The 24,550-nt window shown below is 42.8% G+C and overlaps 1 protein-coding gene across 6 annotated transcripts in view; it reads right to left on the bottom strand.

Moving 5' to 3' along the window:
* COA1 (cytochrome c oxidase assembly factor 1) overlaps window positions 1-24,550 on the bottom strand; it is a 149,591-nt gene that overhangs the window by 4,399 nt on the left and 120,642 nt on the right. For all 6 annotated transcript variants that reach the window (XM_075827056.1, XM_075827058.1, XM_075827057.1 and 3 more), the window contains one exon: window positions 2,197-2,295. In XM_075827056.1, coding sequence (XP_075683171.1) covers window positions 2,197-2,295 — 99 coding nt within the window. The remainder of the gene's footprint in view (window positions 1-2,196; window positions 2,296-24,550) is intronic.

The raw sequence follows: 24,550 nt of genomic DNA on the forward strand, positions 1-24,550 counted from the left end.
TCATGTGACTGCTGCAGCCTGTGCAGTGGCCACATATAATGAAACGTCATCACCGGAGGCTGGCTGTACACAGAGCACCTGGAAGAGCAGGGACGCAATGGAGTGTCCCAAAGACATTGAATGGAGTGGCAGGTGCTTGCTCAACCGACGCTCCATTCAAGCTGTGGTGGGTGCAGTGAGGAGGAATCTGGGATTTAAAGAGGCTCTGTCACCAGATTTTGCAACCCCTATCTGCTATTGCAGCAGATCGGCGCTGCAATGTAGATAAGAGTAACGTTTTTATTTTTAAAAAACGAGCATTTTTGGCCAAGTTATGACCATTTTTGTATTTATGCAAATGAGGCTTGCAAAAGTCCAACTGGGCGTGTATTATGTGCGTACATCGGGGTGTTTTTACTTCTTTTACTAGCTGGGCGTTCTGACGAGAATTATCCACTTCTCTTCAGAACGCCCAGCTTCTGGCAGATCACGCTGTGACGTCACTTCCCCAGGTCCTGCATCGTGTCAGACGAGCGAGGACACATCGGCACCAGAGGCTACAGTTGATTCTGCAGCAGCATCGGCGTTTGCAGGTAAGTCGATGTAGCTACTTACCTGCAAACGCCGATGCTGCTGCAGAATCATCTGTACCCTCTGGTGCCGATGTGTCCTCGCTCGTCTGACACGATGCAGGACCTGTGAGTGACGTCACAGCGTGATCTCTCGAGAACACGCTGTCTGCACTGCCAGAAGCTGGGCGTTCTGAAGAGAAGTGGATGATACTTCTCGTCAGAACGCCCAGCTAGTAAAAGAAGTAAAAACGCCCCGATGTACGCACATAATACACGCCCAGTTGTACTTTTACTTTTCAACACGCCCAGTTGTACTTTTGCAAGCCTCATTTGCATAAATACAAAAATGGTCATAACTTGGCCAAAAATGCTCGTTTTTTAAAAATAAAAACGTTACTGTAATCTACATTGCAGCGCCGATATGCTGCAATAGCAGTTAGGGGTTGCAAAATCTGGTGACAGAGCCTCTTTAACCCCCATTCTCATTGTCGGTCGGTGTCCCAGGGGTGGGGCCCAAAGCGTTCAGACAATTATCGCCTATTCTGTAGATAAGTGACAATTGTTCTGGATCGGTCTAGTCATAGCCTAGACTTAAAAGAGAGATACTGTGGCAGGACCAGACAAGCAGTTTATACACTAAACCTACCAATGTGTCTGAATTAAAGTAGTTCTGCAAAAGAGAGAGACAATGATAAGAAAGACTGATATCAAATTTTAGAAAGTGTTTGGCTGCAATTATTGCTGATAAAAGTGGCACAACCAATTTACTTAAAGGGTTTGTCCACTTTCAGCAAATATTTTTTTTTTGCTTAATTAAAAGTTACACAATTTTCCAATATAATTTATAAACATATAAAGTTTAAAGGAGCAGTGACTTTCTCACATGGGTGTTGGATAAGTGTGTTCCCCAAATAAATGCAATAACTATTCAGACTCTGTTACGTGTTTACTAGAGTTCCCTTTTCTAATATGACATTTCCAATTACAAAATGATTCAGTAACATATATTCAATAATAAGAGACACCTGGAGGAGGGGGGTAAATTATTTTTCACATCACCATAAACTATCACGCAGCTTAAAGGGGTTTTCCCATCAGAGACATTTAGGACATATCCATAGGATATCCAGATAGATGCAGGTCCCACCTTTTGGACCTGCACCTATCTCTAGAACAGGGCCCCCTAAACCCCATTCTACCTTTTTCTGCACCCTCCGCTTCCCTGGCCACTTCCTGACTATATGGTCGGGCGTTACAAAAACAGCGTAGCTCGCTGAGCTACACTGTTTCCATAACCCCCATAGTAGTGAATGGCTGTTACGGAAGCAGCGTAGCATGCCCCGTTCTAGAGATAGATGAGGGCCCCACCTCTGGGACCCGCACCTATCTGATATTTATGACCTATCCTGTGGCTAGGTCATAAATGTCTCGCATGGAAAAACCCCTTTAATGACAATGTATACATACAAGACCATTATATTTCAATATGTCTCAAGCAGCAGACAGCACAGCAGCTTCCCAAACGGAAAAACTAATTTAAACTTTGCATTACTAAATGCGCCTTCACATAGGCATACAATGAAAAAACTTAGCATATGTGAGAAAGGAAGCAAACCACATAAAATAAGCTGCACATTCCACTTACTCTGAATTAAATAATACATCATGGCACATCCTCCTCCTGACACTACACCCAAATAAAGAGCCAACTGTTGTAGTTTCCTCAAAGGCACTGGCATCCTTCCTGTAGAAACAAACACAGATGTTCTTTTGTCAACCGTTCTTAAGATGTCTAGTGTGTAAATGTTGTCAGGGTCATATTTTTGCTTTGTCATTTTTGTATTTTTACAGTCACCATGCTGGCCCAGAGAAATGACATGTTAATATACCACCTTCAATGCCAAAACACAAAAAACACCTGTGTTGTAGGTAGAACATTGTTTGCTTAGTCCTCTCTGCTATTTTCTATTTTTATAGCTACACATAACTTTTTACATTGTTTCCAACTATAACTTGTGATTATAAGATGCCAAACAAAAAAAATAAAGATTTTGCAACATCTACTACATAAAAGTCTCGTTATGTTTCATTCATTTTTTTATTACATTTTGTTTTGTTTTTTTATAATACGAGAACAATACAATAGGACAAGTACAAATGCACCAGAAGCTACAGAGCAATGTATAATGTGCACTTTGTTACTGGCACTGCCCCACTGACATACAAGAGCCGTACTAGATAATCTTTGTAGGATTTTCTCTCGGCACAAGTTGGTTTTCAGAATCTTTAAGCCACTTCATGGGATTAGCAAAATCTACACTAATTTACACATCTTCAAAAGTAATTGCACTAAAAGATAAAGCGTTGACCTTCCTAGAACTCTTTAGCTTTTAGTCTCAGAAATGAGCAGATTCAAGACGTGAGGGATAATCTTGAGCAGTAATGAATGTAAAAAAAAAAAACTAACAATAAAAATACATTTCAAAATTCTATTTTTTTTTAAATTACATTTTTATTTTAAATATATTTTTTCCTTTTAACCTCAGTTTATATAAGATGTCATTACCAAAAACTGACATGAGGACGACTATAATGACATGGAGTTTACATTCTATGAAATCTTCCTAAGAGGCCACTGTGATGACCTAAAATATCTATTTGCTTGACCAAAACAATGAAAGGCAGATCTCGTTCCAAGTAAATATGCAAGTATATGATGGAACGTGCAGTGACAGGCCATGCATAGAAGAGTGGGGGGCCCCACCAAAGAACAAACTGGGCCCCCCCATTATGGTGCCAGGCTTAGCCACCCAGGATAGAAGGGTTAGGTATTTGCTTTCCCCTCCACTCCCTTCACATGACTCTTGGGCCAATTCCCCACCCCTTTGTTTTCTAGCAACGCAGTTCCTCTGGAGAGGCGAGTCCAACTTAGGTTCTTCCCACCTAATATTGAGGATGGGGCCAACCAGGACTGGGCTCTATGTCTCCAATGGCCCCATAACAGTATAGGCCAGAGAAACCAAGATGGATGGCATAGATATGTTCATTAATCAAGCAGCTTCATTTCCTGTAGCTGACAATGTAAGGGTATGTTCACATGCAAAGTCAAAAACCTGCTGAAAATGACGGAGCTGTTTTTAGAGAAAACAGCCTCTGATTTTCAGCCATTTTTTAAACTGAAAAAGTTTTTTGAGGCGTTGTTGGAGCTGTTTTTCTATTGAATTCAATGGACAGATGTTTGTAGGCGTTTAGCTACCGTTTTTCAGGCATATTGCGAGGCGCTTACACCCCGAAATACGCCTGAAAACACATACCCTAAGGGTATGTTCACACGCTAAACAAAAACGGCTGTAAGTATTCAAGCGGTTTTCAAGGGAAAACAGCCTCTGATTTTCAGCCGTTTTTTAAGCATCAAAGTTTTTTGATGCGTTTTTTGTGGCCGTTTTTGGAGCTGTGTTTTTATTGACCCCATGAAAAACGCTCCAAAAACGGCTCACGATTTGACATGCACTTCTTTTTATGTCGGAACAAAATCAATCGGCAGTTGTTTGGAGGCTTTCAGGTTCCGTATTTTCAGGCGTTTCAGCAGCTGAAAATAAGCAGTGTGACTATACCCTCACTGTGAGGCTGGATTCACACGAGCGTGGCGTTTTTGCGGACGCAAAAACGCGGCATTTTGTGCGCGCAAAAACCACTTGACAGCTCCGTGTGTCATCCGTGTATGATGCGCGGCTGCGTGATTTTCGCGCAGCCGCCATCATAGAGATGAGGCTAGTCGACTTCAGTAAATAGTCACTGTCCAGGGTGCTGAAAGAGTTAACTGATCGGCAGTTAACTCTTTCAGCACCTTCGACAGTGAATTCCGATCACAATATCGAGCAACCTGTTAAAAAAAAAAAAAAACGTTCGTACTTACCGAGAACTTCCCTCCCGGCCGTTGCCTTGGTGACGCGTCCTTGGTGACGCACCTCTCTTGACATCCGGCCCCACCTCCCTGGATGACGCGGCAGTCCATGTGACCGCTGCAGCCTGTGCTTGGCCTGTGATTGGCTGGAGCTGTCACTTGGACTGAATTGTCATCCCGGGAGGCCGGACTGGAGGAAGAAGCAGGCAGTTATCGGTAAGTCAGAACTTTTTTTTTTCTACACGTTCATGTATATTGTGATCGGAAGTCACTGTCCAGGGTGCTGAAACAGTTTTACTCTTTCAGCACCCTGGACAGTGACTATCTCCTGACGTCGCGTAGCGGAAATTTTTTTGCCGGGTTCGGTCAAAACGAGTTCGGCCGAACCCGGTGAAGTTCGGTTCGGTTGTCCGGGTTCACTCATCTCAAAGACACTCCGTTTGGATGTTTGTAAACAGAAAAGCACGTGGTGCTTTTCTGTTTACATTCATCCTTTTGACAGCTCTTGCGCGAATCCCGCAGTTCGCACGGAAGTGCTTCCGTGCGGCATGCGTGGTTTTCACGCACCCATTGACTTCAATGGGTGCGTGATGCGCGCAAAACGGCGAAAGAACGGACATGTCGTGACTTTTTTTCAGCGGACTCACGCTGAGGAAAAATCACGGACATGTCAGCACGGCCCCATAGACACATATAGGTCCGTGCAACGCGCGTGCAAATCACGCGCGTTGCACGGACGTTTTTCCCGTTCGTCTGAATAAAGCCTCATTCACAAGATTCGACAAGTGGGTTAGAAAATTATCTCAATGTATGGATCTTTAAAAAGCTAATGCTCCAATCAAATGAAATATAGTCAGATGAATTACAATTAAGATGACCATAAAGCAGATTTAGCACATTACACATGGTATAGATACCTTACATTTCTTGTGTTTTTTATGCAGAATTCCATCTACTACGTCTGACTGCAACAGTCCACAGGTGGAGTGTTATGTTGTGACTTGTTGCAAGGGAGAATCATGAGATTTTTGAGTTATTAGGGTATATGCACACATAGCGTGAACACTGCACAATGAAATCTGCTGCTGAAATTTGTTTGGCAGAAAAACAATACAAAAATTTACATGCGGAGCATGTCTTTAATCCACAACATGTCAATTTATGCTTTGAAATTGCTGCTCATCTGTTGTGTGTTTTTCTCATTGAATTCAATGGGGGGGGGGGTAAAACTCGCAAAAAACACAAATAAAAAAAAAAAACTGTTTCAAATTAATTAAAGAAAGTTTAAAGAAAGCATCAGCATGACAATGCCTGGGTTGTGTTCTCTTCCAGGCCAGCCTCCTGGGATGACGTTTTATCCCATGTGAAGGCTGCAGCTGATCAAAAGCTGTTCGAGATCAGAAGAAAGTATAAACTTATTTTTTCAACCACTGTTTTCCATAGCGGAGATTCTGCCCAAAAAAAAACTGCACCACAATTTGGTGTGGTTTTTCGGCCGAAATTCCCTGCAGGTTCCAGGACGGATACGCTGTGTACTTTTAGGCAGCATATCCGCCCTGTGTAAGCACGGCCTTATAGTCATGACTTTCTTTTTTCTCCATAGACATCAATGGAAATGTTGTACATAAGTTACAGATATACCAATCTTTTAATCTCTTAATGCGTTAAATACACAATGGCAAGAAACTTTAACTTGACTTTTTCAACGGCTTTTGTAGTGTGATATCACGTCAAGTTAAACTTTGCAACATCACTTTGCTACATCTGTACACAAGTGTATTCCCAATGCAGAAGTCGTCATCTAATCTAGCTTTTGACTACTTTACAGATCGACAGACTCTCAACACACTGCAAAGCCAATGTAACAAGTTAAAGTGTAATTCATTATCAAGGCAACTCGACGGACACCATGTAATTAGGCATTGTGGATGATCAAAAGGAAATACAGTCATAAATACAAATGTTATGTCTGGTGGTAGAAATCCTCAGGGAAGACATGGTAATTAAAATGAGTAGAATACCCCTTATAATGTAACTGTAAAATCTAAAGTCTCTAAAGGAGTGTATTGTTGATGGTACTGTTAGAAGATTTCAGGAAATGAAAACCCAACATGGGGTTTAAAACTTTTTGTACTTTACTATACTTTCTCTGCATAGTTCTTGCACAGAATCAGGATATAGATTAGAAAAAAATTATTCTTTCTAGTTCAATCTTTGTATTTCTTTCATTTTTAGCACAGTGACGTAGTGAAACCACACCATTTCTAAAGTAAACAGAAAGCTCCTCAACTACGTATGTTACATTTAGGAGGAACTGGAAAATATATAATACAGTCGGAGAGAACGATCAGATAACAGCTGAAGAACCACCCAACAATTCAATCATTCATTCAGTGGGATGGAAGGAGGGGGAAAAGAGGAAAGGAAAGAAAAAATGTTGAAGTTATCTGAAGTTGTCATTTACTTTCCCCTTAGATTCTGGCGACTTTGCTACTATTAGCTCAGCGGTGAAGATAACATTCTAGCACCAGTCATGTTCCTGGTTGGCAGGACTACTAGTTTCTGGCAGGTCTCAACACTCAATGAGTATGACATAAAAATTCAAAATGACATTACTCTAAACTAATACAGGGAACACACATTGTGTCCTACATTGAGGCCTCCAATATCATACATTTGTGAAAAATAACAGGTACATGATAACAGATATCAGAAGTGAATTATTTTTTATTTTTGTATTCATTTCATTAAAGAATAATGGCTACGCTATCAGTCAAAAATAAAAATGGCCACCTCTTCCTTTTATTCCTGTTTCCCATATGATGTTATCTGAGCCCTTTCTTTTTTTAAAACAGGGCACATGACGGCTGAATAGGAAAACACCAGTGTTGATTGCTTGGCCAACAAGTCTTTACTGGAAGGACAAATACAGGTAGGCCTTTAATCAAAACACTCATTGAGTAAAATTGTCAGTCATATTATCATACCTTAGTCCCTGAAGCTCAGAATGAAAGCTGTCAGATGGATACTCATTCATTTAATTCCCCATCCTTCCCCAGCAATCTCTAGAGTTTTTCGCTATAATACATACCCATTTTCTATTTCCTTCCACCCATTTGCACATATGTATTTCTCAATACCAGGCCAACTGACCACCCTGTCATCTTTCCTCACCAATGTACTATAATGCAGGAGAAGCCGGGCACCTATAGAATTATTGGTCGCTCTAACACAGGGTTCAAATAGTTGTACAAAAATGTTTAACCCCTTAACGACATCCAACATATGGGTACATCGCTGTCGTTAAGGACTTAACGCAACACAACGTATGGGTACGTTGTGTTGCTGGTGCGGGCTCAGAAGCTGAGACCGCACCATCGCCAGCCGGTGTCAGGTGTATATTACAGCTGACACCCTGCTGCATGGCCAGGACCGGAGCTAGTCACCGATCCGGCTGATTAACCCCTTAGACGCCGTGCTCAAAAGCAAGCGCTGCATCTATGGTGTTTCCTAGCAGATCGGAACCACGCAATGCAAATCGCGGGGTTCCGATGGCTGTTCTGGCAGACTGGAGGCCTAACAATGGCCTCGTCTGCCAAGTACGGAAGCCTGCTTGTCCCGCCCGGAGGCGGGGCCTAAAAGGCTTCCGGTTGCTAAAGAAAGATGAGCCTGCGACATCAGCCGCCGGTGTCAGCTGTATGTTACAGCGGACACCGTGCTGTAACGGCAGGGCCCGGAGCTAGCTCGGATCCCTGCCATTAACACCTTAGATGGCGTGATCAAAATCGATCGCGGCATCTTAGTAGTTTGTAGAGACGGGCATCGACACGATGTTATCGTGACGATTCCGATCCTCGATATGGCAATCGGAGGCCTAATAATAGCCTCTTGGTCTGCCATGTACGATAGGGACATAATAGGCTTTCTGACTGACAGCTCTAATGCATTGCACTACGTGGGTAGTGCAATGCATTAGAGTAAATATCAGAGGTGCAGGACCTCAAGTCCCCAAGTGGGACAAAAAAAAAGTTGAATAAAAGTGTAAAAATAAAAGTTTCAAGTTAATAAAAACAAACATTGCCTTTTTTCCTATAATAAGTCCTTTATTATAGGAAAAAAAATAAACACGTTAAAAAAGGCACACATATTTGGTATCGCCGCGTCCGTAAAGACCCCAACTATAAAACTGTAATGTTATTTTTCCCATACGGTGAACACCGCAAAAAAGATAAAAAAATGAGATTCTGGCATGCTTTTTTACTTATCACCACCCCTCACAAAACATGGAATAAAACGTGATCAAAAAGTCGCATGTACCCCAAAATGGTACCAATAAAAACTACAACTAGTCCCGCAAAAAACAAGCCCTCCCACAGCTTTTTTGATTGAAAAATAAAAAAGTTATGGCTCTCAGAATATGGCGACACAAGAAATAAATTTAAAAAAAGTGATTTTATTGCGTAAACGCTGCAAAACGTAAAAAAAATATATACATTTGGTATTGCCGTAATCGTATCGACCCGCAGAATAAAGTAAAATGGTCATTTATAGCCCACGGTGAACGCCGTAAAAAAATAAAATACAAAACATAGCAGAATTGCTCCTTTTTGGTCACCTTGCTTGCCAAAAAATGGAATAAAAAGTGATCAAACAATCGCATGTACCCCAAAATGATAGCAATGAAAACTACAGATTGTCCCGCAACAAATAGGCCCTCACACAGCTCCAGTGGAGAAAAAAGAAAGAAGTTCTGGCTCTAAGAATATGCCGATGCAAAATGTGCAGTGTTCCAAAAGTGGATAAGATTGGGCACCATTTATCAGTGCGACACTGGCCACATATCTGCGGATTATTATTTATTTATCCCATTATTATACCCTCTTATTATGCCCTGATGTTCTCCGCACATATTACATATGCCCCACATTATAAACTGAAACATTAGTAAAACCCCAAACAGAACGACTACCAAACATAATCTGCACGCCGATAGCCAAATGGCGCTTCCTCTCTTATGAGCCCTACAGCGTGCCCAAACAGCAGTTTATGTCCAAATATATAGCATCGCCATACCCGGGAGAACCCGCTTAAAATTTTATGAGGTATTTGCCTGCAGTGGCACAAAATATTGTGCGCTAAAGTGGCATATCAGCGGAAAATTGCAATTTTCACTTTGTACCATCCGCTGCGCATTAATTTCTCATGAAAAAAAACCTGTGGGGTCAAAATGCTCACTACACCCTTTAAAATGTCTTAAAGGAAATGTGTTGCCAGCAAAACATGTTTTTTTTTTTTTTAGTTAAACAATTAGTGTGTGGGTGATTAAACATTGTTCTAATTTTTTTTATTTTTTTCACGAGTCAGGAAATATTATAAATTGGATTCAATTTATAATATTTCCCAGCACTGGTCACTAGATGGAGCACTTCCCAAAATTGCAGCATTGTATGTGGTAAAGCAACCACATTGCTTTATGCTGCAAAATTGGGGAAAAATCCCTCGCTCTAGTGAGCTCTCAGAATCCCCCCCTCCTTTATCCTGGCTAGTGGCAGGAGAAACGAGGGGTTTGAACGGTCTAACCTCCTACACTGTGTGTCGCCATTTTTTGAGCTAACACACAGTGTAGAAGGTTTACATACACTAGTAAAATACACTGAAACACGAACATACATAGAAATCACTTACCTGCTCCAGTCGCCGCCGCTCCCTCCGCTCCGTCTGCTGCCGCTGCTCCATGTGCACAAGTCCGGAAGCCGCGACCGGAAGTAGTAATCTTACTGCCTGGCCGCGACTTCCGGTCCACAGGAAAATGGCGCCGGACGGCGCGCATTTCAAATCGGACTGTGTGGGAACGGCGCATGGGCCGTTCCCACGCACACGGCGTACACCAAAGTGGATGGAACGGGCCCCGTTCGCAGTCCCTATGGGACTAGAGCTGCCGTATTCCATGTCTGTATGTGTCGTTAATCGACACATACAGAAATGGAAAAAAAAATGGCAGCCCCCATAGGGAAGAAAAAGTGTAAAAATAGAAAAAAGTAACACACAAACACACAAATAAATATAAACGTTTTTAATAAAACCCTAACATAAAACTGATATAAAAAAAAAATATGTTGGTGACACTGTTCCTTTAAGGGATATAGTTTCTAAAATAGGTGTCACTACTTGGGGCTTTGTTTTACTATTTGACCTCAGAGCCCTGCAATTGTGGGCCAATGGTGTGAAAATCACCGAAATAGACCTCAAATGCTCATGGTGCTCTTCACTTCTGAGCCCTGTCATATGTCCAGGCAAATGATAAATGCCTTGAGGAGTGTAGTTTCTAAAATGGGGTCACTTCTTGTGGGCTACCATTGTACTTTGGTACCTTTAGGGTTTTGCAAATGCAACATGGCGCCCAAAAACCAAGCAAGTAAAATCTGCATGTCAAATAGCGCTCCTGCCTTTCTGACCCCTGCCGTGTGTCCAAACAGCAGTTTATGACCCCATATGGGGTATTTCCGTAATCGGGAGAAATTGCTTTTCAAATGTTGGGGTGCTTTTACTCCTTTATATCTTGTAAAAATGGAAAATTTCCACGTTTTATCAGAAGTAATTTTTAATTTCACAGCATAATTCCACTAAATTCAGCAAAAAAACTGTGGGATCAAAATGCTCACTATACCCCTCGATAAATTCCATCAGGGGTGTAGTTTCCCAAATGGGGTCACTTTTGGGTGGTTTACACTGTTTTGTCCCATCAGGGCCTTTGCAAATGTGACATGGCACCCGAAAACCATTCCAGCTAAATTTGAGCTCCAAAAGCCAAATGGTGCTCCTTCCCTTCTGAGCCCTGCCGTGGGTCCAAACAGCAGTTTATTACCACATATGGGGTATTTGTTTACTCTGGAGAAACTGATATACAAATGTTGGGGCGCTTTTTCTGCTTTAGTTCTTGCGGAAATGAAAAAAAATTAGCTAAACCTACATTTTATTGAACAAAATTTAGATTTTTCATTTTCACGGCCTAATTCCAATAATTTCTGCAAAAAACCTGTGGGGTCAAAATGCTAACAATAAACTTAGATAAGTTCCTTGAGGGGTGTAGTTTCCTAAATGGGGTCACTTTTTGGGATTTCCACTGTTTTGGCACCTCAAGACCTCTTCAAACCTGACATGGTGCCTAAAATATATTCTAATAAACAGGAGGCCCCTAAATCCACTAAGTGTTCCTTTGTTTCTGACGCCTGTGTTTCAGTCCATTACCACTCTAGGGCCACATGTGAGATATTTCTAATGACTGCAGGACCTGGGCAATAAATATTGAGTAACGTTTCTCTGGTAAAACCTTCTGTGTTACAGGGAAAAAATTGATTAAAATTGATTCTCTGCAAAAAAAAATAAATTGTAAATTTCACCTCCACTTTGTTGTAATTCCTGTGAAGCACCTAGTAAGAAACTTTCTAAAAGCGGTTTTTAATACTTTGAGGTGTTAGGTTTTTTTAAATGGGGTGATTTATGGGGGGTTTCTAATATAGAAGGCCCTCAAAGTCACTTTAGGACTGAGATTGTCCCTAAAAAAAATAGCCTTTTGAAATTTTCTTGAAATTGTGAGGAATTGCTGCTAAAGTTCTAAGCATTGTAACGTCCTTGAAAAAGAAAATAATTTTCAAAAAATGATGCCAACATAAAGTATACATATGGGATATGTGAACTAGTAACTATTTTAATGGTATAACTATCTGTCTTACAAGCAGATACATTTAAATTTAGAAAAATGCTAATTTTTACAAATTTTATCTAAATTTTGGTGTTTTTTACAAATAAACACTGAATGTATCGACCAAATTTTACCACTAACTTACAGTCTAATGTGTCACGAGAAAACAATCTCAGAATCGCTTGGATAGGTGAAAGCATTACGGAGTTATTTCCACATAAAGTGACATGTCAGTTTTGAAAAAATGGCCTGGTCCATAAGGCGAAAACAGGCCTGTTTTCGCCTTATGGACCAGACCATTTTTTTTCAAAACTGACATGTCACTTTATGTCCTTAAGAGGTTAAAGATAGTTGATTTCATAAATTGTTTCCCCCCCCCCCCCCCAACTCAAAGGTGCCCCGGGAGCTGCCTACCCTTTGTCCAGCCCCTGCATTGGAGTCAAGATTGCGGTGAAAGTAGAAAAATAAAAGAAAACATAGAGCAAATAAAAAAAATCTCTAGAGCAGACAAGCTATATGCCAGCAGCTTGATGAGTGTTGGAGTCAGGGATGCTTCCTGTGTTTAAAAAAAGCCATTTTATTCCATCCACCACTAGATGTGGGATGACAACCCTTATGTCTGCCCAACCGAGTGGCTCACAGGAGATGACAACATAGCGTGGAAATATATCAAGGAATGAAGGCTTGAAAAAAAATGTCCCCCGATGGCAGATGGATTTCAACATGCACAATCCTTGGTTCTTGCTGGAGGGACGGCACAGGGGCATATTCACCTTTCTCCATTGAAATAGACATGAACACTTCACCAAGCCATGTACGTTTATGGTAGATTTTGGATAGAAAAGTGGCCCCAAACAGGGGTGCAGAGGTAGCAGTCACGACCGGGTCCAAAAGGCCACATTTTTTAAATGGCAGATGGCAGGAGGGGGGGGGGGGGACACACTACATATTTTGCACTGGGGCATAGGTGCTTTAAGTTACGTCTCTGGCCACACATCTACATTACACCTCTAGAGCCTTATAATACTGCATCTGCGCGACTGGACAATAAGCTAATAAAACATGCAAAACACTCTTCGGTTATCATGAATTTAGGAGGAGTAGAGCCATTGCTTAAGCCAAAATGAGGCCTTATTCACATTGAACGTGTAATACGTCCGTGTGATGGTCGTTAAAACAACGGCCGTCACATGGACCTATGTAATTCAATGGGGCCGTTCACACGGCCGTTGTTTCAAATAGGACGTCCTATTATTTCATGCTTCACGCATCACTTCATAGACTCTAGTCTATTGGGGATACGTGAAAACGCGTCCTGCAGCGCAGAGCACGGATGCACCTCGGATGTGAAAAACTGACATTTTTCATGTCCGAGATGCACAACGCTCGTGTGAATCCGGCCTAAGACTTCCCTATTTGGTGTTTATTTATCACACCGATTACCCACCCTGCCCCCATTCCTTTCTTTTTTATTCCATGGTAGCCATATTAGCCTGCTCCATGGTATGTTTCCAGAGTTTTTATCTACCATATAGTTCCTATACTGAACCCACAGAACTTCCAATGTAATTACGAGATAAGATATACATTCAGAGGACGGTTACAGATCACTACAAGAAACTAATTATCATTAGTCATATATAATTACCCCGAGAAAGTCATCACGCAAGAGGGTGGGGTGTACACAACTGTACAAGTTTATCAACATCAAGGAAACAGTTTCATCTTTGTGTTGATGCCTCCTCTGGATCCGAAATGTGGTTTCATTTTACCCAGTGGGTAACAAGGTTACAATAACATTACAATGTACAGTCATTAGGGTGAAGTCTGCAGCTCTATCAATGACTAACAACAGGAAACCTGGGGAATTTCACTCTTGCAATCCCAAAACTTCTTTCATGCGTTCATTGTTATAGGATGTTAGGTATTTTTTCAACTGACAGTATTATCAGTGCTGTAAAGTAATGCAAAATATTATTGACTGCATAAACACAGAAAATCCACACATGTTGGACATTTCTACTAGAAATCTATTTTGAATGCAAGTCCCATGAATTTTTAAAATTACTGTGGAAACAAAATTTTGAACCGAGTATTTTGTAGGCAGAAAAAATCTGCCTCAAAATTCCTTCAGGAATTTTGAGGCAGATTTTGACCTGCCTGCACTCTTTTGAAAAAACATGCCGCTTTTTTTTTCCGCCAACGGCTGAAAGCCTCCCCAGAAAAAAAAACTCCTCCGCCTCCCATTGAAATCAACGGGAGGCGATTTCAGACATTTTTTTGCGCTGATTCCGACACGATTTCTGCTTTAAAATTAGCGCCAAAAGAAAGATCAGTAGCGCTGTGGTAAAAAAAAATGTGTTGATCAGGAAAATCGTTCCAGGAGGAACAATGTGCGCATTATTGGCATGCCTGAAAGAGTGGAGGGTTCCACTCCTGAGAAATTTATGGAGCAATGGCTCAGATCTACTTTTCGAGAGGCTCAATGTTAATCTGCCTTTGTTGTGGAGCATGGCCATCCGGTGCCAGCAAGACCTCCACAGGCAGGAATGCCTCCAAAACCTCTATTGGCAAGACTCCTAAACTGGAAGGACCGTGACCTGATCCTTTAACTAGCGAGGAATCATCAGGAGAACAAATAGGATAACAGAATCTCCCTTTTTCCAGATTTCTCGGCAGAGTTGCAGAAGAAACCTGCCATATTTTTGTCAGTAAAAAGACGTCTCCGGGATCTCAATATCTCATATTCAATGGCGTATCCTGCAAGACTCTGTGTAGTAGATGGGGAGACACCTGTGTTTTTTTTGGATCCGAAAGAAGCTGATGAGTGGATACTTAGAAGACCAAGAGGACTGCATTAATTCTGTGTGTATGGTCCCAATGTCTGCTTAAACTCACCCCCTTCATACGTTCCTGATGTTTCGGCCTATTATTATTATGGCAGGTACTTTTCATGCGTTTTCTTTACTTTCTGTTTTCTCTTTGCTTATTGTATGCACAGATACCCCGCAATTATGAGCCACAAAGTTACATCTTTTTCTCTAGTTTTTCATGGAAAGTTGCATTGTTCTGCCGTTACACGTAGATATGGTGGAGGATCTCCTCTGATATAGCCCTTATACGGCCTAGTTAAAAAGTTTATTCAGAAGCTTGATAATTTTGATTTATGTCTATATTACACTACACATGTATGTTATCTATGCAAAGCTCTCATGACAATACTGGTACTATCTCTACTTGAATGCGAATTTGTAGTACTAATATGGTAAGGTTGAAACTGTCTTGGAACATCCGGGGTTTGGGTCATGCATGTAAACGTATAGCGGTTTTCGCTTATGTTAGGAAATTTGGACCTCACATACTGTGCCTACAGGAGACCCACTTGACCTCTGACATGGTTGGTAGCTAACAGAAACCCTGGGTTCAGTGGGCTAGACACTCCTGGCATACCTCGTACTCACGTGGGGTATCTATTTTAGTGCATCGCTTAGTGCGTTGGGAAGCAACTAGAACAGTTATCGATACAGAGGGTAGACATATTTTTATACATGCATTTATAAAATTGTGTTTCATACTTGATTATTGGATTGAATGTTCCTCAACTGGCTAACCTGTCAGTGGTGCAGCTGGCAGCCAACTTTGTATCCAACTTTTCTGATGCTAGGATTATGTGTATGGTGGATTATAACATGTTACTAGATCTGACTTTAGACAGGTTTTGTCGATCTGGGGATGCATTATTTAATCGGTCCAGTTCTTCGCTCTGTAAACTGATATCTGAATTGGGATAGATGAAGTCATGGAGAGAGAGAGATAACCAGGGTTGAGGGAATTCTCATGTTTCACTCCATCCAGAGGGGCGTGGTCCAGGATAGATTATGTGCTAGCTTCTCCCTCGGTGGCTCTTATGATTGAATACGCATCCCACAATGTTTCCGATCATGCGTCATTGCAGATGGAACTAGACCTACACTGAAGGAAATAAGTATTTGATCCCTTGCTGATTTTGTAAGTTTGCCCCTTGTCAAAGACATGAACAGTCTAGAATTTTTAGGCTAGGTTAATTTTACCAGTGAGAGATAGATTATATAAAAAAAACAACTGAAAATCACATAGTCAAAATGATATATATTTATTTGCATTGTGCACAGAGAAATAAGTATTTGATCCCCTACCAACCATTAAGAGTTCAGCCTCCTCCAGACCAGTTACACGCTCCAAATCAACTTGGTGCCTGCATTAAAGACAGCTGTCTTAAATGGTCACCTCTATAAAAGACTCCTGCCAACAGACTCAATTAATCAGTCTGACTCTAACCTCTACAACATGGGCAAGACCAAAGAGCTTTCTAAGGATGTCAGGGACAAGATCATAGACCTGCACAAGGCTGGAATGGGCTACAAAACCATAAGTAAGATGCTGGGTGAGAAGGGGACAACTGTTGGTGCAATAGTAAGAAAATGGAAGACATACAAAATGACTGTCAATCGACATCGATCTGGGGCTCCATGCAAAATCTCACCTCGTGGAGTATCCTTGATCCTGAGGAAGGTGAGAGCTCAGCCGAAAACTACACGGGGGGAACTTGTTAATGATCTCAAGGCAGCTGGGACCACAGTCACCAAGAAAACCATTGGTAACACATTACGCTGTAATGGATTAAAATCCTGCAGTGCCCGCAAGGTCCCCCTGCTCAAGAAGGCACATGTACAGGCCCGTATGAAGTTTGCAAAAGAACATCTGGATGATTCTGAGAGTGATTGGGAGAAGGTGCTGTGGTCAGATGAGACTAAAATTGAGCTCTTTGGCATTATCGCAACTCGCCGTGTTTGGAGGAAGAGAAATGCTGCCTATGACCCAAAGAACACCGTCCCCACTGTCAAGCATGGAGGTGGAAACATTATGTTTTGGGGGTGTTTCTCTGCTAAGGGCACAGGACTACTTCACCGCATCAATGGGAGAATGGATGGAGTCATGTACCGTCAAATCCTGAGTGAAAACCTCCTTCCCTCCACCAGGACATTAAAAATGGCTCGTGGCTGGGTCTTCCAGTACGACAATGACCCGAAACATACAGCCAAGGCAACAAAGGAGTGGCTCAAAAAGAAGCACATTAAGGTCATGGAGTGGCCTAGCCAGTCTCCAGACCTTAATCCCATCGAAAACTTATGGAGGGAGCTGAAGATCCGAGTTGCCAAGCGACAGCCTCGAAATCTTAATGATTTACTGATGATCTGCAAAGAGGAGTGGGCCAAAATTCCATCTAACATGTGTGCAAACCTCATCATCAACTACAAAAAAACGTCTGACTGCTGTGCTTGCCAACAAGGGTTTTGCCACCAAGTATTAAGTCTTGTTTGCCAAAGGGATCAAATACTTATTTCTCTGTGCACAATGCAAATAAATATATATAATTTTGACAATGTGATTTTCTGTTTTTTTTTAAATATAATCTATCTCTCACTGGTAAAATTAACCTAGCCTAAAAATTCTAGACTGTTCATGTCTTTGACAGTGGGCAAACTTACAAAATCAGCAAGGGATCAAATACTTATTTCCTTCACTGTATATGATAGAAGAGAAAATAAAACTAATTGGAGGATACCCCCGTTCTGGATCTCCCTAATTGGTTCCAATGATCCCTGTTCAGTTGGATCAATTCCTGTAGATTCACCAGTTTGAAAATAATATGTTGTTGACATGGGACACCCTAAAAGCTTATTTACGGGGATGTTTGAGGTTCACTATCTCTTTCATAAAGAACGACTCCCATAGAACAGAGTCATGTAAAACCCTAGAGGCATCCTTTTTGTCAGACCCTACAGAAGATAGAAGGGTGGCATGGTTACAGGCGGACAGGAAATATTTGCTTCACCTTGAGAAAAAGAGTGATATGAAACTATACTTCCTTAAAGAGGCTCTGTCACCACATTATAAGTGCCCCATCTCCTACATAATATGATCGGCGCTGTAATGTAGATAACAACAGTGGTTTTTATTTTGAAAAACGATCATTTTTGACCAAGTTATAAAAATTTTAGATTTATGCTAATTAGTTTCATAATAGACAACTGGGCGTGTTTTTACATTTTAACAATTGGGCGTTGTGAAGAGAAGTGTATGACGCTGAGCAATCAGTGACCAATCAGCATCACACACTCATTGTTCCAGCCCAGTGTGATTGTGCAGTGAAAGAAGCTGGGCTGGAACAATGAGAAGTATATGACTCTGATTGGTCACTGATTGCTCAGCGTCATACATTTCTCTTCACAACGCCCAGTTGTTAAAAAGTAAAAACACGCCCAGTTGTCTATTATGAAACTAATTAGCATAAATCAAGTCACGTAGTGATTACTCTATAACGGATTTAAGGGAATACTTAGACAATATCTAGTTTCCTTCCTTGAATATGGAGGATCGGAATGTGCTGGATGCGCAAATTACCTTGGAAGAGATACTGGCAGCTATAAAGGACATGTCTAAGGGGAAATCTCCTGGACCGAATGGTATTCCTCTGGAAGTGTATAGTAAATATGTAGATGTTTTGTGTCCAGAATTACTGAATATGTTTAATGTTGCTTTCTCTATGGGCCAATTAGCCACTTCATTATATGAGGCCACGAATGTGGTGCTCTTGAAACCGGATAAAGATCCCAAGGAGTGTGGGTCTTACAGACCCATTTCTCTTCCCAATATTGATTATAAAATTCTGGCCAAAGTCCCAGCAATGCGGCTCAACAATGTCATCTCTTCCTTGATCCATGAAGATCAAACGGGATTTAAACCCGGCAGGTCTACCTCTGAAAATATCTGAAGAGTCCAGGCGGTTTCCCAAGTGGGGGTTAATGGAGGAGAGACATGGGACTTGGCCAAGGCATTTGATTCTGTAGAGTGGTTAGTTTTACATTAAGTCCTGTCTAGATTTGGATTTGGTTCTGGCTTCTCCAAATGGGTATCCATTTTGTATCACAGCCCTAGGGCAAACGTTCTAGTGAATGGGACGGGGTCTTCATTTTTTGGACTGGGTAGGGGAACCAGGCAAGGGTGTTTACTGACCCCACTCTTATTTGCAATTGCTATAGAACCACTGGCACTGCGGATTCGCCAAGAATTTGGGTATCAGGGCGTATGTGTAGGGAATGAGAATGTAAGATCGGCCTTTACGCTGACGACCTGATTCTCATGTCAGATGTGGACAGAACACTCCCCAGGGCAATTGACTTAGTAAAATTATTTGGTATATATTCAGGTCTCTTGATTATTTGGTCAAAATCTGCATTAATGTCTTTGTGGAAAACTACGTGGCCCGAGATTTACTTTAACTTACCGGTGGTTGATTCGTTTAAATATCTTGGAATTTATATCACAAAAGTACCCAGGGACTCTCACTCTAGGAATGTTTACCCCTTAGAAGAGCTCTTCATACAAAATTTTTAATCCTGGCAAAACCTTCGCTTGTCGGTGGCAGGTAGAGTTAACTTAATAAAAATGATCCTTTTACCTAAAGGCCTATACTTATTAGAACACGCCAATGGCCCTATTCCCAAAAAGATGTTTAAAAAATTAAATTCCCTGATGTCTTCCTTCGTGTGGGGTAGCTCCAGGAGGAAACTGGCTTTGGATATTCTGCAATGTCCTAAGCTACATGGCGGCCTGGCACTCCCGGACATTTTTATTTTTTGAGCGGTCAGCTACGTTACTTAAAGACATGGTTGACTGTAAACCAGGCTTTGCCATTTTCTAAATATGGCTTGGTACAGACACTTAACCTGGTAGACCTATGGTCTATTTTGGAGCAACCAATGTTGTTTAAAGGCAAACTGTTATTATTACATAAAGTAGCTCATCAGATATGAAGGGCAGTCACAGATCTGGTGAAATTTGGGGATATGCCGGAGGAAACCCCACTGCCAGATTTCCTCATCTACAACAGTAGGAGGAGGAGAGATTCTGTAAATCTCATTCTACACTGACCCTTGATGATATTTACAAAGACTTTATAATTTGGGCCGTACACATTTTTTATCGCTATCTGCAGCTCAGGCACGCTCTTGCTTCACAGTTTCCGGGAGGTGGTCCTCTCATATCCAATTTTCCTTTGATTGGTATCTTAACGCAGGGTCCTAAAGGGATTATATTTAAATGATATATTTCTCTCCTTAATTCTAAGGTGGAATCTAGGTCGATGCTGGCGGAGGAGGCTTGGAGGGCTGTTATCCCATCCCTCTGAAAGGAGGATTAGGTAGAAGCTCTAGAACCTCATAAGTACGTTTCTCCCTCTGTGAATAATAGGTTAACTCAATTGTATATAACTTATCAATATTACCTTACTCCTATTAAACTTCATAGGGTGGGTTGCTGACACCATTGTCATAGATGCCACTCTCTGGATGCCAATTTTCTACACCTTATTTGGGATTGCCCGTTTATTAGTACCTTTTGGGAAGAAGTGACTAGACTTCTGTCTCATTATTTCTCGGGAGGTGCCACTTACACCGGAGGTATGTCTGTTGGGATTGATGACTGAAGACCAGTGGCCTCATTATTTAAGAATTTTCCTTCAGGAAACTATTCCTGGCAAGGAAAGCTATTGTTCTTTGCTGGATGGTGGACAGGACCCGGTCCTTGCCCAAATGGAAGTCTCTAGTTAACAATGTGATATCTGTAATGATGGGGTTAAGGAAACAGACAAGTGAGCCCTAATCTACCCGCCACTCAGTCCCTGCCTACTTGCAACGACCCGCCCTAGGCGACGGCGTACAACTGGGCGACGGTCCCTACGCTCAATAAGTGCACGACAAACAGACAAGGGTACACAGAAGCAAGGGAACAGGGGCAGTTGCCCACGGCAACACCGTGAGCAACAAGAGTGGTGAACGAGCCGAGTCAAACCAGGAGTGTACGAGGTACCAAACGCAGAGCAGGAGAGTAGTGAACAAGCCGAGTCAAACCAGGAGTGTACGAGGTACCAAACGCAGAGCAGGAGAGTAGTCAGTAAGCCAGGGTCAATATGAAGCAGGGCCAGGAAACAAAACGAGAAGAATCACAAGCAAGGAGGAACAGGAAAGGCAGGTATAAATAGACAGAGGGCGGGAGCTAGCTCAGTCTGGCCAGGCTGTGATAGGCTCTCCCACTCCTAAGCCTGCCATCCTGAGTGGTGGAAGATGGAGCCAGTCTCACAGACATAGAAGCAGGTGCAGACTGATTACCTATGGGCGTGGATACTGAAGCTGTGCCTGGCAGATCCTTATCAGTACCCCCCCCCCTTTTATGAGGGGCCACCGGACCCTTTCTAGATGGACCTGGTTTATTGGGGAAACGAAGGTGGAACCTCCTGACCAATACCCCAGCGTGAACATCCCGGGCGGGTACCCAAGTCCTCTCCTCAGGCCCGTATCCTCTCCAATGGACCAGGTACTGGAGGGAGCCTTGGACCATCTTGCTGTCCACAATCTTGGCCACCTCGAATTCTACCCCCTCAGGGGTGAGAACGGGGACAGGAGGTTTCCTCGAGGGAGCCGAGGACGGGGAGCAGCGTTTAAGGAGGGAGGCATGAAACACGTCGTGTACTCGAAAAGATGGGGGCAACTCCAGTCGAAAGGAGACAGGATTGAGGACTTCAATGACCTTGTACGGCCCTATAAACCGGGGAGCAAACTTCTTGGACGGGACTTTAAGGCGCAAGTTCTTTGACGATAGCCACACCAGATCCCCGACCATAAACAAGGGGTTAGCAGAACGTCTACTATCTGCCTGAGTTTTTTGTATGCTCTGGGATGCCTCTAGGTTCTTCTGAACCTGGGCCCAGACTGTGCACAGTTCCCGATAAACGACCTCTACCTCGGGATTGTTGGAACTACCAGGTGAAACGGAGGAGAACCGTGGATTAAACCCAAAATTACAGAAAAAGGGGGAGACCCCTGACGAGTTACTGACCCGGTTATTAAGGGAAAATTCGGCAAGGGGAATGAATGAGACCCAATCATGTTGACAGTCAGAGATAAAACACCTTAAATATTGTTCTAGAGACTGATTAGTCCTCTCGGTTTGGCCATTAGTTTCAGGATGGAAGGCAGAGGAGAAGGACAGATCAATCTCCAACTTTTTACAGAAGGCTCTCCAAAACAAAGAAAAAAATTGTACCCCTCTGTCAGAAACAATATTGACAGGGACCCCATGGAGATGCAGGATGTGTTTGACAAACAAGGTAGCTAACGTCTTAGCATTGAGTAGTTTTTTGAGGGGCACAAAGTGGCACATCTTACTGAAGCGGTCCACTACAACCCACACCACCGACTTGCCTTGAGATGGAGGCAAATCGGTGATAAAATCCATGGAGATATGGGTCCAAGGTCTCTGGGGAATGGGCAAAGAACGTAGTAAGCCCGCTGGTCGGGACCTGGGAGTCTTGGACCTAGCACAAACCTCACAAGCGGCGACGTAGGCCTTAACGTCTTTAGGCAACCCAGGCCACCAATAGTTTCTGGCAATGAGGTGCTTGGTACCCAGATAGTGCGGAGTCATGATTTTCCCTAAGTACCCTTAGCCGGAATGGCAGGGGAACAAACAGCTTGTTCTCAGGAAGGTTCCCGGGAGCTGAACCTTGATCAGCAGCAATTTCAGAGACTAAATCAGAATCAATAGAGGAAATGATTATATCTGGAGGCAAAATACAAGCAGGATCTTCCTCCGAAGGAGGGCTGGCCATGAAGCTACGCGACAGTGCATCAGCCTTAATATTTTTAGACCCAGCCCTATAGGTAACAAAAAAATTGAATCTGGTAAAAAATAACGCCCATCGAGCTTGTCTCGGGTTTAGCCTCCGGGCAGATTCTAGGAAAACCAGATTCTTGTGGTCGGTAAGGACCGTTACCTGGTGCCTAGCCCCCTCCAGGAAGTGGCGCCACTCTTCAAATGCCCATTTAATGGCTAAGAGTTCGCGGTTGCCAATATCATAGTTACTGTCAGTGGGCGAAAAGTTCCTGGAGAAGTAGGCAGAGGGACGGAGATGGGTGAGGGACCTGGTACCCTGGGACAAGACAGCCCCCACTCCCACCTCGGACGCGTCAACCTCCACGATAAATGGCTCCATTTGGTTGGGCTGAACCAACACCGGGGCCGAGATAAAGCACTTCTTAAGGACCTCAAAAGCCTGGACAGCCTCAGGAGGCCAGCGGAGGAGATCAGCACCCTTGCGAGTGAGGTCTGTAAGAGGCTTAGCGATGACCGAGAAGTTAGCAATAAATCTCTTGTAATAATTAGCGAACCCCAAGAAGCACTGTAACGCCTTCAGGGAGGCAGGTTGGACCCATTCCGCCACAGCCTGGACCTTGGCGGGGTCCATGCGGAATTCATGAGGAGTGAGGATTTGACCCAAAAATGGTATCTCCTGCACCCCAAACACACATTTTTCGATCTTCGCAAACAGTTTGTTTTCCCGAAGGACCTGGAGCACCTTCCTGACATGCTCAATGTGGGAGGACCAGTCCTTGGAAAACACAAGTATGTCATCAAGGTACACTACAAGAAATACCCCCAGGTAATCTCTTAAAATCTCATTTATGAAATTCTGGAAGACCGCGGGAGCATTACACAACCCAAAGGGCATGACGAGGTATTCGAAAAGACCTTCGGGCGTGTTAAACGCAGTCTTCCACTCATCCCCCTCTTTGATGCGGATAAGGTTATACGCCCCCCGTAGATCAAACTTAGAGAATCATTGGGCCCCCTGAACCTGATTAAAGAGATCAGGAATCAAAGGAAGGGGATACAGGTTCCTGACAGTGACCTTATTCAAGTTACGGTAGTCAATGCATGGCCTAAGACCACCATCCTTCTTCCCTACAAAGAAGAAGCCAGCACCTACCGGAGAAGTAGAGGGGCGAATGTAACCCTTGGCCAGGCATTCCTGGATATACTCTCTCATGGCTTCACGTTCGGGACAAGAGAGATTAAATATCCTACCCTTAGGGAGCTTAGCTCCTGGTACCAAATCGATAGCGCAATCGTATTCCCTATGAGGAGGTAACACTTCGGAGGCCTCCTTAGAGAAAATATCAGCGAAGTCCAAGAACAAACTCAGGTAGCGTGTTCACCTCCTCAGGGGGAGAAATAGAATTAACAGAAAAACATGACGTCAAGCATTGTTACCCCATTTGGTAAGATCCCCAGTATTCCAGTCAAACGTGGGATTATGCAACTGCAACCAGGGAAGGCCTAAAACCAAATCGGACGATAATCCCTGCATCAACAGTACAGAGCACTGCTCCAAATGCATGGAGCCAACAAGGAGTTCAAAAACAGGGGTATGCTGTGTAAAATAACCATTAGCAAGAGGAGTGGAGTCGATACCCACTACCGGGACAGGTATAGGCAAATCAATCAAAGGCATAG

The sequence above is a fragment of the Rhinoderma darwinii genome, chromosome 5 (assembly GCF_050947455.1).
Source record: "Rhinoderma darwinii isolate aRhiDar2 chromosome 5, aRhiDar2.hap1, whole genome shotgun sequence".
Taxonomy (NCBI): domain Eukaryota; kingdom Metazoa; phylum Chordata; class Amphibia; order Anura; family Rhinodermatidae; genus Rhinoderma; species Rhinoderma darwinii.